Source organism: Salvelinus alpinus, chromosome 2 (assembly GCF_045679555.1).
Source record: "Salvelinus alpinus chromosome 2, SLU_Salpinus.1, whole genome shotgun sequence".
NCBI lineage: Eukaryota > Metazoa > Chordata > Actinopteri > Salmoniformes > Salmonidae > Salvelinus > Salvelinus alpinus.
This window is the reverse complement of record NC_092087.1, coordinates 56,013,481-56,031,086: the sequence shown is the minus strand read 5'-3', so window position 1 is coordinate 56,031,086 and position 17,606 is coordinate 56,013,481. Positions and strand designations below refer to the sequence as shown.

Below are 17,606 nucleotides of genomic sequence, written 5' to 3'. Positions count from 1 at the left end.
TTGTCGGCAGAGCAAAATGCCCAGGCAGAAGTATTGTAAATGCTCCCTGTCAAACCGTATGGGGTGCATTCCAAATGGCACCCTGTTCCTTATTAAGTGCACTATTTTTGACCGGGGCCCATAGCACTGCTGTATGGAATAGGGTGCCATTTGGGATGGAGACCATCCTAGCAGGACATTTCATCAAGGTTGCAGCAGTAGAGCAGTCAGGCCAAAGTAAGTAACAATGGACTTGAAAGTAAATATCCTCCATTGGATGAATCCATTAGCACAACATCATATTTTGGAAATAATTATTCATTTTACCACCGAGCTACCACCGAGCTCAGAGGCCTTATTGGAAGTTATGGAAAATTACCCCCAACTTTGCAGTTTCTTTTCAATTGAAAAACAGGTACTTTACATATCCACTTTGTGTCAGTGGTTTCTGCCTTTGACCTATGACCTAACACACCATTTTTATCTCATTCTTCTGTCCGCTCTCACAACTTTCCTTTTCCTCCTTTCTCTATCCGTCCTCTCTTTTCTACCCCCACCCTCTCTCATTCACCCCCTCCATTCGTGTCCTTCCTTCCCTTATTTCTACTCCCCCTCTTCCTATGAACCCCCCTTCTCTCTCTCGCTCTCTTTTGCCAGCCCTGGCCACTCAGACAGGTGTGGAGCTGAGGAGGAAGGGCTCCCAGATGTCCACAGATACCATGGTGTCCAATCCCATGTTCGACGCCAACGAGTTCCCCGACAACTACGAGTCGGGCCGGGCCGAGGCCTGTGGAACCCTCTGTAGGATCTTCTGCAGCAAGAAGACTGGCGAGGAGATACTGCCCGTTTATCTGTCCAGGTACCCACATGTTTTACCGTGATACAGTCAAAACAGAAAGGCAATATAGTAGTATTATATAAGTATTCTTTTTAAATGAGTACCCAAATCTCCACAGATTACGTATTTTGTTTTTGTAAGTATACTGAACAAAAATATAAATGCAACATGGAACGTGTTGGTACCATGTTTCATGAGCTGAAATAAAAGATCCCAAAAATGTTCCATACTCACACAAAGCCTATTTCACTCAAATTTTGTGAACAGATTTGTTTACTGCCCTGTTAGTATTTATCCTTTGCCAAGATAATCCATCCACCTGACAGGTGTGGCACATTAAGAAACTAATTAAATAGCATGATCATTACTCAGTTGCACCTTGTGCTGGGGATAATAAAAGGCCACTAAAATGTGCAGATTTGTCACACAACACAATGCCACAGATGTCTCAAGTTGAGGGAGCGTGCAATTGGCATGCTGACTGCAGGAATATCCACCAGAGCTGTTGCCAGATAATTTTATGTTAATATCTCTACCATAAGCCGCCTCCAATGTCATTTTAGAGAATTTGGCAGTACGTCCAACTGGCCTCACAACTGTAACCATGCCAGCCCAGGATCTCCACATCTGGCTTCTTCACCTGCGGGGATGGTCTGAGACCAGCCACCCGGACAGCTGATGAAACTGGGTTCACATAACTGAAGAATTTCTGCACAAACTCTCAGAAACCGTCTCAGGGAAGCTCATCTGCGTGCTTATCGTCCTCACCAGGGTCTTTATCTGACTGCAGTTTGGCGTTGTAACCAACTTCAGTGGCCAAATGCTCACCTTCGATGGCCACTGGCACACTGGAGAAGTGTGCTCTTCACGGATGAATCCCGGTTTCAACTGTACCGGGCAGATGGCAGACTGTGTATGGTGTCGTATGGGCAAGCGGTTTGCTGACATCAACGTTGTGAACAGAGTGTCCTATGGTGGGTTTATGGTATGGGCAGGCATAAGCTACTGACAACTAACACAATTGCATTTTATCGAAGGTAATTTTTATTTGGTTTAACCATTTATTTAACTAGGCAAGTCAGTTAAGAACAAATTCTTATTTACAATGACGGCCTACACCGACCAAACCCGGACAGCGCTGGGCCAATTGTGCGCCGCCCTATGGGACTCCCAATCGTGGCCGGTTGTGATACAGCCTGGATTCTAACCAGGGTGTCTGTAGTGGCGCTGAGATGCAGTGTCTTATCTTAGACCGCTGCACCACTCGGGAGCTCCACTTGAATGCACGGAGATACCGTGACGAGACCATGAGGCCCATTGTCGTGCCATTCATCCAACATATGCATATCTGTATTCCCAGTCATGTGAAATCCATAGATTTATTTATTTCAATTGACTGATTTCCTTACAATGAACTGTAACTCAGTGAAATTGTTGCGTGTTGCGTTTTTATATATTCGTTCAGTGTAGTAACGTAGTTAACATGCTAAAATGTTAAAAGCACGTATATCCTACCAACGAGACATTAAAAACACAGCAGACCACCATATTCCATGTGCCCAAGAAAACTAAGGTAACCGACCCTAAATGACTACCGACTCGTGGCACTCACGTCTCTAGCCATTATCATTATCCCAGGAACCCTAGACCCACTCCAATTTGCATTCCGCCCCAACAGATCCACAGATTATGAAATCTCTATTGCACTCCACACTGCCCTTTCACACCTGGACAAAAGGAACACCTATGTGAGAATGCTATTCATTGACTACAGCTCAGCATTCAACACCATAGTGCCCTCAAAGCTCATCACTAAGCTAAGGACCCTGGGACTAAACACCTCCCTCTGCAACTGGATCCTGGACTTCCTGACGGGCCGCCCCCAGGTGGTAAGGGTAGGTAACGACAAATCCGCCAAAATGATCCTTAGCATGAGGGCCCCTAAGGGGTGCGTGCTCAGTCCCCTCCTGTACTCCCTGTTCACGCATGACTGCAAGGCCAGGCATGACTCCAACACCATCATTAAGTTTGCCGATGACACAACAGTGGTAGGCCTGATCACCAACGACGAGACAGCATATAGGGAGGTCAGACTAAGGAGGATTGTGGACTACAGGAAAATGAGGACCGAGCATGACCCATTCTCATCGACGGGGCTGTAGTGGAGCAGGTTGAGAGCTTCAAGTTCCTTGGTGTCCACATCACTAACATGGTCCAAGCACACCAAGACAGTCGTGAAGAGGGCACAACAAAACCTATTCCCCCTCCAGGAGACTGAAAAGATTTGTCATGGGTCCTCAGATCCTCAAAAGGTTTTACAGCTGCACCACCGAGAGCATCCTGACTGATTGTATCACTGCCTGGTATGGCAACTGCTCAGCCTCCGACTGCAAGGCACTACAAAGGGTTGTGCGTACAGCCCAGTACATCACTGGGGCCAAGCTTCCTGCCTTCCAGGACCTCTATATCAGGCGGTGTCAGAGGAAGGCCCTAAAAATGGTCAAAGACTCCAGCCACCCTAGTCATAAACCGTTCTCTCTGCTCCAGCACGGGAAGCGGTACCGGCAAGTCAAGACTAGGTCCAAGAGGCTTCTAAACAGCTTCTACCCCCAAGCCATAAGACTACTGAACATCTAATCAAATGGCTACCCATACTACTTTCAAATGGCTACCCAGACTACTATGAAGTTTCTAAATCTGTTCCACATGGCTGTGTTCTCCTTTTCCACAGCTTTTCCATGCACGTGTTCTAGCTTCAGACTGACTCCTCCAGTCTCTTTCCTCCCCCAGGTTCTACATGGTTCTGATCCAGGGCCTCCAGATCTCCGACTACATCTGCCGACCGGTGCTGGCCAGCATCATCCTCAACTCCTCAGCCCTCTTCTGCTCCGATATTAAGGGCATCAATGTGGTGGTCCCCTACTTCATCTCAGCCCTGGAGAACGTCCTCCCTGACCGGTGAGGAATGCACCGTCTATATTTGGTGTGCTTGCTGAAAGAACACTTATTCCCCATACTTCTCATTATTCTGCACTCTCCTGCGCTGACACCACTTATACTGCTTATAAGAAATGATATTACAACAAACGGTTCGGTACAAGATTTGTTACTTTTGGTTTTTCTATTAAATGTCTCACGCCATACACTGAATGACAGGATCAAGTCTGTCTAGTAATTTGTCGACCAGGCCAGTAATGTTTCAGCACATTTGGCGTTCTAGTTAGACATTTATGTGCTCTGTCACAGTCTGCCATAGAAAACTGCTAGTGTCGCTTCCTAGTCAGCGCTGCGTTGTTTAGATTACACATGGAAAAAGCTATAATTGAGCAATCTGATTGGCCATTCATTCAAACACCACCACGCGAGTCACAATTTAATAAGCAGTACATGAGTTGATGCATTCAACACGGCACACAGGAACTGTCCAGACTAGCAACACTTTCAATTATTAATATAGTAGCAACTTAGGAATAGGCTCCAGAAAGACGCCTAGCATTCGTCTTGGCTACTGTAGCCAGATCATAGAGATGGATAGAGGACTCTAGTTCCCAAAAGCCATTTTTAGAATGGGCTGAAACCCATATGGGTTAAGGAAGGATCACATGATTCCATCCGGGTCATCAAGAGGCTGGGCTCCCGACAGTGACCATTAAGTCGTAATTTGCGACCCTTTAAATTGGCTGTGCGAGTTACATTTTTTAATAATTGGTCGCATCGGCGCGAGCTGCACGTTCACCTCATTTCAAACGTCCTATTATTTTAGGAGGCTAAAAACATGATTTGGTCAAACAGTAATGTGCATGATCCTTATGATTCCTGTAATGAAAGTCTCTGCCCTGCGGCTGTTTCACTCAGGCCTGCTGCTGTGATGAGAGTGCCACTCTCTTCCTCTCCCCCGCACTCTGAGAGAAAATGCATTTGTAGGCTATAACAGTTCAAAATCCATTTGCGGGGGGGGGAATACAGCTTTGGAAGCAACTACTGTTGTCACTGTATTTAGCTCTATAGCAACTATTTTACAACCAAGATATTTGATATGGCTTTGAAATACGCAGTGCGCGAAATTCGCAACAGCCTTTGCGATTGCATAGGACTCATTGGGTAGTGGGCTACAATTGCAAAGTTTTAAGACCTTTTAATATTCTGTTCGATTAATACATGGCTACCAGCAGTGGGTATTATGTTTAGCGTTAGCGATCTAGTTAATGTGTTTTGAGTTTCCACTTACTCATGCGGTGAATTGGCCCCAAAATAAATGAGCCTATGATATTGGTGCCCATAAAGATATAAGCAAGTTCATCTCTATTGAACAAATGATTCAGATAATTCTGGAGCCCTATTTTGACAGATAGAGCAAGATGTTTCCGTTGACATCGTTGGTGTGCGTCGTGTGATTTTAACCAGTTTTGAGTAGGCATGGCCTACTAATTGGTTGATGTCATTGGAAACACTTATCCACAATCTTTACTACAAAACATAAATGTTCTATTTTCACATATGTTGATGTTAGGGTGGTGCTGGAGATGATGAATATGAAGTTGACAATTTCCCTTTAAAATATCTTATTAAATGGCAACGATATTCTTTGTAATTTGACGCAAAAATGTATGTAGAGAGAAGGCATGCCAACCTTTGGCTAATAAGCATTATTTTTTGCCGTGGTGTAATTTTGGTATCGAGGATCATGATACTTAACCTGGTATCAGTATTGAAGCAAAATTCTGGTATCGTGACAGCACTACTGCTTGTACAGCTGACGCAAGCACACAGAAATGTACCTTGTCTAATTAGTCTTATGATGTATGAAAGACAGTTCAAGTCAAATGGTCTTTCTATTCCTGTGTTAAGGACATCTGCATGCATAAGGAATGCGGTTTTGACCAGAATGGACTTGTTTAGCCCTTAGGGTGAAGTATGCCGCCTTTTGTATGTTTGTCTCTTAGTGTCACGCAAGGGAAATGCCCAGAAATTAACATTAAAAAACGGTATATGCTTAAAATGAGCTCAAATGTAAGCAATTGTTTGAGGAGTCTTATCAGTGGATTATCAGTGCTGTATCTTTTGAATGTTTGACATTTGAGTTAACTTAACTTGTTGTTTCCTCCCCCCAGAGAGCTGTCAAAGTTTAAGACATACGTGAACCCCACTGACCTGAGGAGAGCCTCCATTAACATCCTGTTGTCCATGCTGCCTCTGCCACACCACTTTGGCAAGGTCAAGTCAGAGGTAAACCTGTTAATTATAAGAGTTTAAAGGGACATCACACTTCAAAATTGACATTTGAATCACACCATCGGTTGTGTAGAGACCGCTAATACGCTTCATATCAACCCTAAATACATGGAAAATATTAGCATAACATTAGGAAATGATATAGCTATTATATTTAACTTCGATTGAGGCAGATACAATAGATGGACCGGGACTTGGACTTATCGCAACATTAATGTTTTGTTCTGACTTTCGACTAAACCGTCTATTTTAGTTAATCATTTGCAATGCCCTGTAGTTCTGAGGTCGCCTAAATGCAAAGTAAGCCTTGTGTATTATTTGTATGTTCCAGGTGCTCTTGGAGGGCAAGTTTAGCAATGATGACAACTCGCTGCACGACAAGGCCGTCACCTTCCTCTCCTTCAAGCTGCGATTGGTCAACATCCTAATAGGAGCGCTACAGACGGAGACGGACCCCACCAATACGCAGATGATCCTGGGTGAAGTTGATCTCAATTTTATCTGCAGCAATTTTTTTACTTTGATTGTTTACACTGAAAAATGTGTTGTTTTGTCATTTGACATCTTTCTCTTAAGTAATACAGAATCAATGAATTGTAATAACTATTCCATAACTAGAATGGAATGACTAAAGGCCTTTTCTTCTGTACAGGTGCCATGCTCAACATTGTCCAAGACTCTGCTCTCCTGGAGTCCATCGGTGCCCAAGCGGAGGTGGTAAGAACTAATACTTTTGTACTCCACGCTGTAGAAGTGCTCACTCAACTGGAAAGAAATGTGTAAATACAGTAAACTTAACTACACATGTAGCTATGAGAGATCGGTAAAAAAAAAGGATGTGACCTTTATTGAACAATGAAAGACCCTTGAGGTTAGAAACCTCTTATGGGGGCGACCTGGCATGAGGACATCAATAAATCAGTATTTAAAGGATATTTTACTCAAACATATATTTTTTTATTTTGTTCATTAGTCCAGTGTTTATCCCCAAAAATGGTTAGGGGACCATATTAATAGTGGACTTATGAACAAAATGCTTTTTGAGTAAAATATCACTTTTAATCATCTGAGCAGACTATGACCGCTGAACATTCTAATGCCATCCCAATAGGGCAGTGTGGATGGCAGCCATGCGCTGGCTAAAAGCCACAGCAGGAACAACAGTGGCATCAGCAACGCCAGCGGGGGCAGCTCTGAGGCCACCACCCCCGACAGCGAGAGGCCCGCCCAGGCCCTCCTCAGAGACTACGGTGAGCCCCTTCGAGAACGCACTCATGATCCCTTTTTCCAAAATCCTGACCTGGGTTAATATGTTTAATTGGCAAAATTGTGACAGGGAAGTTCAATCATGCGCACCTGTTTAATTGGCAAAATTGTGACAGGGAAGTTCAATCATGCGCACCTGAAGAGTCTTTAAAGGAAACCAATTATATTTGGACCTAGGGGTGCCAAACATCAACCAACCGTCAGCCCTTCCTTGTTAGTAGCTCTGAAGATGAGGCCTTAGCAAAGTTTCTTGACTAGTGTAACAAGCTAGACGTGCGCAATGTAAAATCAAAATTGTTTTTTTAGTTCTGAATGTTGACACTGTTTTCACCTTTTTCATTCCGGTCAGCCATGCTTTAATTGTATAGTGGACATATATGACGTTGACTAAAGGTGATTCCATGATGAACCAAAAATGCATTGTTATTCTCATATTTGCAGTGATGCCGTGTCATTTGAATGATACTATACTACTGTTATCAGAATGGAGACTTATGTGTATTGTCACTTGCTAGATCTTCTCCCTATACAGTGTGTGTAACTTGTTCATTAACGTCTTTAACTGCATGCGTTATGGTATTCCGCATATGCATGTCGTTTTATGGGAGCTGGACTATGAACCAAGACCTGGAGTTGAATGTTTAAGTATTTCTTTGATTCCTCACATAATCCTTGCTTGTCTCCTTCTCAAAGCACATTGGAGCAGAAGATCTGAGGTTCCGTCCCTAGGATCTTCTCCTCCAATGCATTTTGAGTAGGTGGTGAGGACACAAGGAATCAAGCACACTTACAATTGAGATTCATCCCATGTTATTCCCACTGACTGGCCGCAAATATATGATAAAATAAGTAGATAATGGGCAAAAATCCTGAAGATCCACAAAAAAATCCACTAAATGCAGGCTCCCTCTTGTGTGCAGCAGTTGTACTGCAATTTCTTGTGTTCTCTGACAAGTGAATTTCAAACAGAATCTTCTAAAAACTTTGTTGGAATGTTAAGTGTTTGTCCATCTTCATTTTAACACCCAAGTATCTGAAAGTCAAGTGAAACACTTACATGCAACACTATTTGTTGATTATTATTATTATTTATTTTTTGTAAAGATGCATGTTCGATAAAATTGTCCCAAGTTTTGGCTACCACTTTATTGGCAACATGCACGGTTGGACATGCTTTATACCAGTGTTGGTGTGAATTCACGAATTGAACATTTCTAGTGAGGATTTTTAGATTTCAATGAGTTGAAAACTGAATTTGACCCCCAACCCTGGTTTATACAACCACAATATCTAACCTCATACCTAACAAAAAAGCCATTACTTCAATTACCAATGGTTTGAGTGTGCCTGTTTGTCCTCATACAGTACTGTCGACATGCTGATTGCTGTGTATCTGATGCTTATTAGACGTGTTCTGCCTGGTCCGGTAGTTACTAACCCCAGCTCTCCATCTCTGCTTGTGGCGTGGCGTGGTATGGTGTCGTCATCTGGGGGTGTCATATCCCTAGCTCTCCACACAGATACAGCCGCCGGCCTACTGATCCGCAGCATCCACCTGGTCACCCAGAGGCTCAACTCCCAGTGGAGGCCCGACATGAGCATCTCCCTGGCCGCCCTGGAGCTGCTGGCCGGCCTAGCCAAGGTAAGAGCCCCCGGGGTCTTGTTCATTAAGGCACGCAACATTTTAAAACGTCTTGCAACGGGATCAAGAATTAGTTTTTCAGGTAGGTGGACATGCGTATTTCCTTAGGGTTTGCAACATTTGAACCAAGGTCTCTTTTACAGAATTACATAAATTACAGGAAATACACACATCAATATAATTACAAATTGCAAGCAGAAAGAAAAACAGTCATAAAAAATTAAGACATTCATCAGTAAGGTCCTCAATCCGCTTTCTGAATTGCCCTCGGCACCAAAACATCAAATTTAAGAACATTTTAAAGATTGTTCCACAAATAAGATGCAAAAAAGCTGATTTATCTAACTCAGTAGAGACCAAAGGAATTTCCATTTCCTATAGGGTGGTGGGACATATGGAAAGGCTACGAAAAAGTGCTGCAATGAAAATGAAGGAGTAAGCAAAAAAGTGAATAAGAACCAGTCGTAGTTCACTGATCCCTGCTGTGTGTCCCTCTTCCTCAGGTGAGGGCGAGTGTGGAGTCTGCGGACCGTAAACGTGCAGTCAGCTCTGTGTGCAGTTATATCGTGTATCAGTGCAGCCGGCCGGCCCCCCTCCACTCCCGAGACCTGCACTCTATGATCGTGGCGGCCTTCCAGTGCCTGTGTGTGTGGCTGACAGAGCACCCCGACATGCTCAACGAAAAGGTAGGGGAACAACAACACCACCTGCTTTCTACCTACAGTATTGCCTGCTAGTCTTACTGTTCTGTCCATCTAAGCATGTGGTGGTGAATCGTAACCTCCGTTTAAGTCGATTTTTCACTTAGTCTCTCATTGATTTCAATGTATGACGGTGGAAATTAGACTTAAAGGGAATTTAGGATTCACCCCTTGGACTATGCTGCTGCTACTAAATACTATGGATGCAAATATCAACCTTTGAGGTGTGGGTCAAATCTTCCCTTTGAATCATTCAAATGGTCACAAGTCCTCCATTGACATAATGTCATGATTGACTATTTTATAGTCATTATTCGCTGCCTTATGAGCTGAGCTCTCTAAAGACTAAACTCACCTCCTGACTTTTGTGCCATGCAATTACATAGTGTTTTGTTGCAGGACTGTTTGATAGAGGTGCTGGAGATCGTGGAGCTGGGAATATCGGGCAGCAAGTCTAAGACCAGTGACCAGGAAGTGCGGTACAAAGGGGACAAGGAGCACAATCCGGCCTCCATGAGGGTGAAGGATGCTGCCGAGGCCACCCTGTCATGGTGAGTGCCACCTGACAGAAGTAATGGGAATATACAGTTACGTTTCTTAGGGAAAGATGCATTGCCTTTTGCTCTCTCTTAAAGGGGCAATCTGTGGTTGGTATATCCAATTTTGTTTTTACTTTTAATGATATAAAGCCATTGATTCTTGAAGAATATAACTTATCCATGGAACGCAGCACACATTCAACAAATTTGATATTCGTAATAATCCATCATGATTTATGTTTTGTAATAACAGGCCCACAATGTGGTTATTAAAGTGCAAATGTGGATATATTTAGCTGATTTCACTGCATAACATTTAGAAGTTGTCCTTTTTAAGTAGAGAAGAAGTGAAGCTAGTATATGGCCCTATAAATTCTGCAATATGGAGAACGCGGACGGAATCACTGAACCCAGATATTAAAATGGAATTCACATATAATTTTTTTTACTCAGTAACTTAGCAGGAGATTGAACTTAGTAACACAGTTTATGATAAGACATGAACAGAATGCATCAGTGATATGTATTTCCTGCAACTTTCTGAAGAGGCAATGAGAATTCTTTGTCTGTGCGGATCTACCATTGTGTAGCCGTTAGCGATGATGCTAATGGAAACCTTTCCATCTACCGGAAGACTTTTCTCAAAAAACACAATTAAATATTCAAGGAAAACTCAATTTAGATTAAAATGTGTGGGTTGTGTAAACCTTTAATTCCAGTGTGCACCAGCAGGAGACTGTTTTTGTAGCTGTGTTTTTGCATACATGTGATGGTAGTTTGCAAAACAAATATCCACTGGATTGATGCAAATAATCATGATCTCATTCTGCCAAGTAAGCATAGACTACTTTGTAGTTAAAGGAAATTTCCACCCCAAAACTATCTTTGGGTTTTTGTTTCATTAGTCCATTGTTAAAACATTCCCAAAATGTTGTTTGTCAGCAATCAAGTTGAAGATGTGTAACTTTCAAAATACAGAAATCAACCCCGTATTCTGTATTCTGAAAGTTACATATCAATCCAGTGGGTATTTGTTTTGCAAACTCTACCCTCACATGTATGCAAAAACACTGCTAATAAACTCTTGTTGGTGCGCGCTGGAATTAAAAGGTTACTACACCCAAGAATGATAGTATTTTTATTTTATTTCTCCCAGACCACAAAAGTGGGTTCCTAATGTGGTTTAAGCTTTGCTGTGAACTTAGAAAAACAACTTGCTCGAATTTTCTATAAAACATTTATTTATTTATTTATTTTAGAGCGAAAACCAGAAAATGGCATTTGGGGAAAAATGTGGTGGATTTTATATGGCTCTACTAGTAGTGATGTGCATCTTTCCCTTTCAAGACAATTCGCAATTCGATACGCATCTAGATACATGGGCTCCCATTCAGGTACGATAAGTTTTATTTTGAAACAATTCGGTTTGATTAGAGAAAGAATTGATGCAATGTGATGCAAAAATATATTTCTTTACTGTTGAGCGTGAAAAACCCAGCAGCGTTGCAGTTCTTGATACAAACTGATGAGCCTGGCACCTACTACCATACCCCTGTTTTTAAGGGCACTTAAATATTTTGTCTTGCCCATTCACCCTCTGAATGGCACACATACACAATCCTTGTCTCAAGGCTTAAAATCCTTCTTTAACCTGTCTCCTCCCCTTTATCTACACTGATTGAAATGGATTTAACAAGTGACATCAGTAAGGGATCATAGCTTTTACCTGGATTCACCTGGTCAGTCTGTCATGGAAAGAGTAGGTGTTATTAATGTTTTGTATACTCAGTGTATGTCAGTAATTGTTTGAAGAAAAACGACAAACTATTGCTGATGGTGAACCTGAACAATCCAAATGAAATATATTGTAAGCCCCGTTCAGCAGGTATAGCCAGGTGAGTTGTCTCCGGTAGCTTACTTTTATTTCGGTAAAACAGTTTTCAACAGCGCATAGATAATAACCTAGCAAATGACATAGGTTGTCACTCAACTAATAAAGCACATTACCAAGAACGATGTGTGATGTAACACAACACAGGTTAAAGATATGAGGTGTTTTACCGACATGAGAAAATCAAACCTGTAACTCCGTTTAAAGTCTCTTTTTCTCCTTAAAGGAGCAGCAATTTGGTATTCGGTTACTTGTTTTGGGAAACCGCTTCGGGATCAGGCTGGAGGAATGTAACCACTATCAAATTCATAGACTTAGCTATGGATGCAAAGTTATCAAGTCTTTGTTAACAATTACACTCTTTGCAAACAATGAATTAAAACAAGCATATATTTTGGGTACTGTTTGGGTAAGACAGTTGAACTAAGCTCATGAGGCAATTATAAGTTATATTTTTTCAAGAATCTATGGCTATATATTATTAATTTAAAAGTAAAAAAAAATGTAAGTACCAAATGCGGACTGTAGCTTTATATTAGTTTCAACCATTTTACCTGCCAGTATTTATGGGTAATTCCCCCCAAAAATGTATTTGACCAATCCTGTATTCTTATCCGCTTAGTTCAGGGTTGCTATTTGTATTCATACTCCTACAATTCTGCTTTGGAAATGTTTTATAGCAGGTATTCCTGCCTCGTATATATTTTGTCTTTTGAATGCACAGCACCTCTGTCCCTGTCAGCATAATGCAGGTCCTGGGGGCGTTCCCGTCGCCCAGTGGCCCCGCCTCCCCCTGCAGCCTGCTGAACGAGGACACCCTGATCAAGTACTCCAGGCTGACCTCTACCAGCCGCAAGAACTTCCGCTACTTCGTCCTAGACAACTCTGTCATCCTGGCCATGCTGGAGCAGCCGCTGGGCAACGAACAGAGTCAGTTATGTTATCCCAAATCCACTTCAAAGATATTTGTTGACATATTATTGGCAATCCTTCACATGTTATCCCAGAACCATTTTGACAGTCGTTATCAGTCATCAACCACGTTTTCAGTCATCATCCTCACGTTATCATCCTCATGTTTATTAACATTTTAAATGTTTAAAAGTGGTTTTGCACTATAAAACGAAAATTGGAGTTTCTCATTGGACATGTCCAATGTCTTCCGTTTTGTGCCTAATGAACACAGCCCTGTTGACCTGGTTGCCGTGTGTGTGTGTCAGCAGATCCCTGTCCATCCGTGACCATGCTGATCAGGGGAATGTCTGGGAGACACGCCTGGACCATGCAACTCTTCCACCAACCCAGGGGGGCCCGTGCCAGCCAGAAGGTAACACGCACACTTTAGTTAACCCTTTAGATTCGTTATGTTGATATGTTTCCGTACATTTCTAGTACGCGCCAGTCACAAGGTAACACACACTGTAGTTAACCCTTTATATGAATTATGTTAGTATGTTTCAGCACATTTCTATTAGTGTCAAGGTTCACATTGATGTCTTATTAACTAGCAACTCCATTGTTAGGAACCAGGTTTTCACATTGCCGTAATGAACAAATTATCTCTAATCTCATTCAATGTTAACTATGATTGCTGGTTCCAGATCTGTTTGGGGGAAAATGTCTGCATCAGGGAATTGATATTCATCAGATGCTTATCGTAGACCTTTAACAATGCTAAATGATCACATGTCAGTCCGTGTTTCTTGCTGAGTTTTCCCAGTTCCTTTCTCAGGGGTCTGTATCTCATCAGAAGTATCCCCCCCCCCCCCCCCTTCTCTGTCTCTCTCGCTCCTCTCTGTAGCAGGTGTTTATCCCAGAGAGTCGGCCCACTCCCAAAAATGATGTGGGGATCCGGTTAAACGTCAAACACAGACCCTTCCCGGAAGAAGTGGACAAAATTCCATTTGTGAAAGCAGACCTGAGCATTCCGGACCTACACGATATCGTAGATAAGGAGGTAGGCTGGCATTGTTTGTCCATCCTTATTAGAATAATAATGTCTCCATTGCCCTATTGAGAATTGTATTGTAGCGTGGAGGTGGTGTTTGCATCAGCCATTGCCTGTATTTACAAAGTGACTCAAAATAGGAGTGCTTATCTAGAATCAAGGTCCCCCTGTTATTTATTATTTACTAAAAACTGATCTAAGATCAGCACCGCTATGGCCCCATAGGAGTGATGGGACACCTGAATCCACTTTGCACAACTAGGACAACTAGCCCATTTAATGTTAAACAAAATGTAGGCTAACTTTTGAGTTTATCATTCTCTGTGAACTTGTCCACTTCAATGAACAAGTGTCTGTCTGAAAGAAGAAAAGAAATATATATTCTCAACTGAGAAGCCAAACACTTCATGACACATAGCTACTACACTGGTGTACAGTGATCCGGACGCGAGTTGTCCTCACACACAAAACGTGACATGATTCACTAACAACACCTACCACCAAACCTTTTGCTCTTTATCAGAGCCAGCTGATATTGGTTACTCCTCAGTATTTTCCAGTTTGACTATGACTGGGAGCGAAAAGGTGTAGGGATTGGGTGCGCACTGTATTGATTTTGTCAGAGTTTATTGGGTGTTTTGGGAAGGTTTGTCTGCGTTGATGGTTCGTTCATGTCAGGTGAGTGGTTGTGGGTGTTTGATGTTTTGTGAGGTGCTTTGAGGAGGGGATTGTCTGTGTATGGGTGCATTTCGATGGATGTATGCAATGACACTTGCCAGCAATGCAATGGCACTCTTTTTTTGGGGGGTATCTACAGTAATGACTACTATTTGTCATTACTACTATAAGATGAAGATCAGAATGAGCAACAGCCATAGGATCCTCTCCCATTGACCTTTGGCACAGATCTAGGACCAGCCACTTCTAATCTTAACCATTTTTAGAGGGTGAAAAATGTCAAACTGACCTTGGATAAGTGTCAAGGGGCGATACCATCATCCATTCCTCCCTCTCAGCTGGAGATGCAGCACGACAAGCTGCGAGGTGTGATGGCCAAGCAGATCGAGTACGAGACGACGCTGGAGCACGGCAGCGAGGAGCGCTGGGGCAGCAAGAGCTTCCCAGACGTGCTGACGGACTGCAAGCCCCCGTCTCCCTCGCAGGAGTTCCAGACGGCCCGCCTCTTCCTGTCGCACTTTGGCTTCCTGTCGCTGGAGGCACTCAAGGTACTGGGGAAAGAGATGAGAGGTTTGAAAACTGCCTATGTGGCATCGATATGAGTCAAACGGTTATTCTAGTGGCAAAATTGACTACAAAGTGTAAAGATGATCATTCTGGTCTAAAAGTCAGTCATCTAAAACTGATTTTGGAAAATCCATGCTCCACAACAGGTAAACGAAGGTTGGGTTTTAATTTGACGATGTCCATTTGCCCACTAACATGGGGTGAACAGTTGCGGTGATTGCTCTCTGTCCAATAGCATAGACAGTGTGACAGACCTGCTCAGGAGCGCCAACTGTTTACATAAGACAACACGTCGCGCAATACTGCACCAAACACCTTAGTTAGATGAAAAATTGCGCAACTGAAACATCCTCGGTAAAAACATCTAAATTAATTACAGATTTCTTGAGTTATCTTAAATTCATTCTGGGGATTTTCAGTTATTGAAATAGGCTTCCACATCTACAGTGTCTCATTGGGGACAAACATTAACCAAAGACTGAATCGTTTAGGAAACACACCTCCAAAGCTGAAATCTCGTTTTCCTAATGAGCAACAGAAAAACACACATGCCAATCGGCGTGTTCAGTGGCTCTAAGGGATTTAAAAGGATGTACATGTGTAGTGGAACTAGGATGTAACAATTCACCGATACGCATCATCCGTGGTTCAAATGTTTAAGATACAAGTGCATCGGTCGGCGGGAGCCCAAACCGATCCAAATGAAGCATGCATCAATCAGAAAACCACTTCAAAAGGTTCCTAATGTTTTTTTTTTTATGCATATTTGATTCCGAAAATACCTCTTATCTGTTTTTTGACTGAATTGATGCGTCCTCTCCTTCAGATCTTTAGACTATTAAACTTCTTATTTTTTTTTACATTTAACTGCTGATTGAAAACACCAATCATTCAAATTTTATTAACATTGTTCAGGTTCACCATAAGACATAGTTTTCGTAGTTCTGCTTTAAACAGTCTGGTCATTTTTACATGAACAGGTAATTTCATGAAGGACAATCATTTTTGCGAGCTATGACAAAATTCCCAAAAGTCTAGCTTTTGAGATGGGGGTAAAATCCAGTTGCATTTTATTAATTGGCTAAATGTCAATCTAATTTCTAAAGATAAATATTGACATAGTACTAGCTCAAAAACAAATATCTGCAAAATGACAAGTGAATCAGTAAATTACAGTGATTTCACATAAAAACTGGGGGGATAGTGGGGTGGTACGTGCTCAGCCTGCTCTAAGGCTGCTTAGGTGCCTACACATACCATTGAGACACACACACACACACACACACACACACACACACACACACACACACACACACACACACACACACACACACACACACACACACACTGAGGGCCACTCAGCTTAGAGAAGTAATCTCAGACAGATCCAGCTCAGAGAGGCCCAGCTCCTGAGCTCCCATTGACAGCAGATAAATCATTTAAAAATGGACAATGTTTTTATGCAAAAAAAAAAATGGTGTATTGAACCGAATCACATCTATTATTGTTCCTCTAATCAAACCGAATCGCTGCGAATTGTTTCAAACTATACTGAACAAAAATATACACGCAACAATTTCAACCATTTTACTGAGTTACAGTTCATTTAACGAAATCAGTCAATTGAAATGCATTCATTAGGCCCTAATATATGGATTTCACATGACTGAACAGGGGTGCAGCCATGGGTGGGCGTGGGAGGGCATAGACCAGACCCACCCACTGGGGAGCCAGGCCCAGCCAATCAGAATGAGTTTTTCCCCACAAAAAGGCTTTATTACAAGACAGAAATACTCCTCAGTTTCATCAGCTGTCCGGGCGGCTGGTCTCCGATGATCCCGCAGGTAAAGAAGCTGGATGTGGAGATCCTGGGCTGGCGTGGTTACACGAGGTCTGCAATTGTGAGGTCGGTAGGACGTACTACCAAGTTCTCGAAAACAACGTTGGAGGCAGCTTAAAATAACATTACATTCCCTGGCAACAGTTCTGGTGGACATTCCTGCAGTCAGCATACCAATTGCACTCTCCCCAAAAAATTACATCTGTGGCATTGTGTTGTGTGACAAAACTGCAAATTTTAGTGGCCTTTTATTGTCCCCAGCACAAGGTGCACGTGTGTAATGATCCTGCTGTTTAATCAGCTTCTTGATATACTACACCTGTCAGATGGATGGTTTATCTTGGAAAAGGAGAAATGGTCACTAACAGGGATGTAAATATATTTATGCGCAAAATTTGAGAGCAATAAGCTTTTTGTGCGTATGAACATTTCTGGGATCTTTTATTTCATGAAACATGAAACATGGGATCAACCCTTTACATGTT

General features: G+C 42.4%; 1 protein-coding gene across 13 annotated transcripts in view; it reads left to right on the top strand.

Annotated features, from left to right (window-relative positions):
• LOC139565265 (ral GTPase-activating protein subunit beta-like) overlaps positions 1–17,606 on the top strand; it is an 85,803-nt gene that overhangs the window by 41,049 nt on the left and 27,148 nt on the right. For 6 of the 13 annotated variants that reach the window (XR_011672888.1, XR_011672887.1, XM_071385454.1 and 3 more), the window contains 13 exons: positions 637–838; positions 3,608–3,775; positions 5,929–6,043; positions 6,381–6,528; positions 6,702–6,766; positions 7,161–7,299; positions 8,824–8,957; positions 9,461–9,643; positions 10,058–10,209; positions 12,831–13,018; positions 13,309–13,415; positions 13,890–14,045; positions 15,053–15,262. Coding sequence is in view for 11 of the 13 variants with exons in the window: in XM_071385454.1 (XP_071241555.1) it covers positions 637–838; positions 3,608–3,775; positions 5,929–6,043; positions 6,381–6,528; positions 6,702–6,766; positions 7,161–7,299; positions 8,824–8,957; positions 9,461–9,643; positions 10,058–10,209; positions 12,831–13,018; positions 13,309–13,415; positions 13,890–14,045; positions 15,053–15,262 (1,967 nt within the window). In the remaining 2 variants the exon portion in view is untranslated. The remainder of the gene's footprint in view (positions 1–636; positions 839–3,607; positions 3,776–5,928; positions 6,044–6,380; positions 6,529–6,701; positions 6,767–7,160; positions 7,300–8,823; positions 8,958–9,460; positions 9,644–10,057; positions 10,210–12,830; positions 13,019–13,308; positions 13,416–13,889; positions 14,046–15,052; positions 15,263–17,606) is intronic. The other 7 variants (XM_071385471.1, XM_071385512.1, XM_071385463.1 and 4 more) reach the window with 5 other exon arrangements.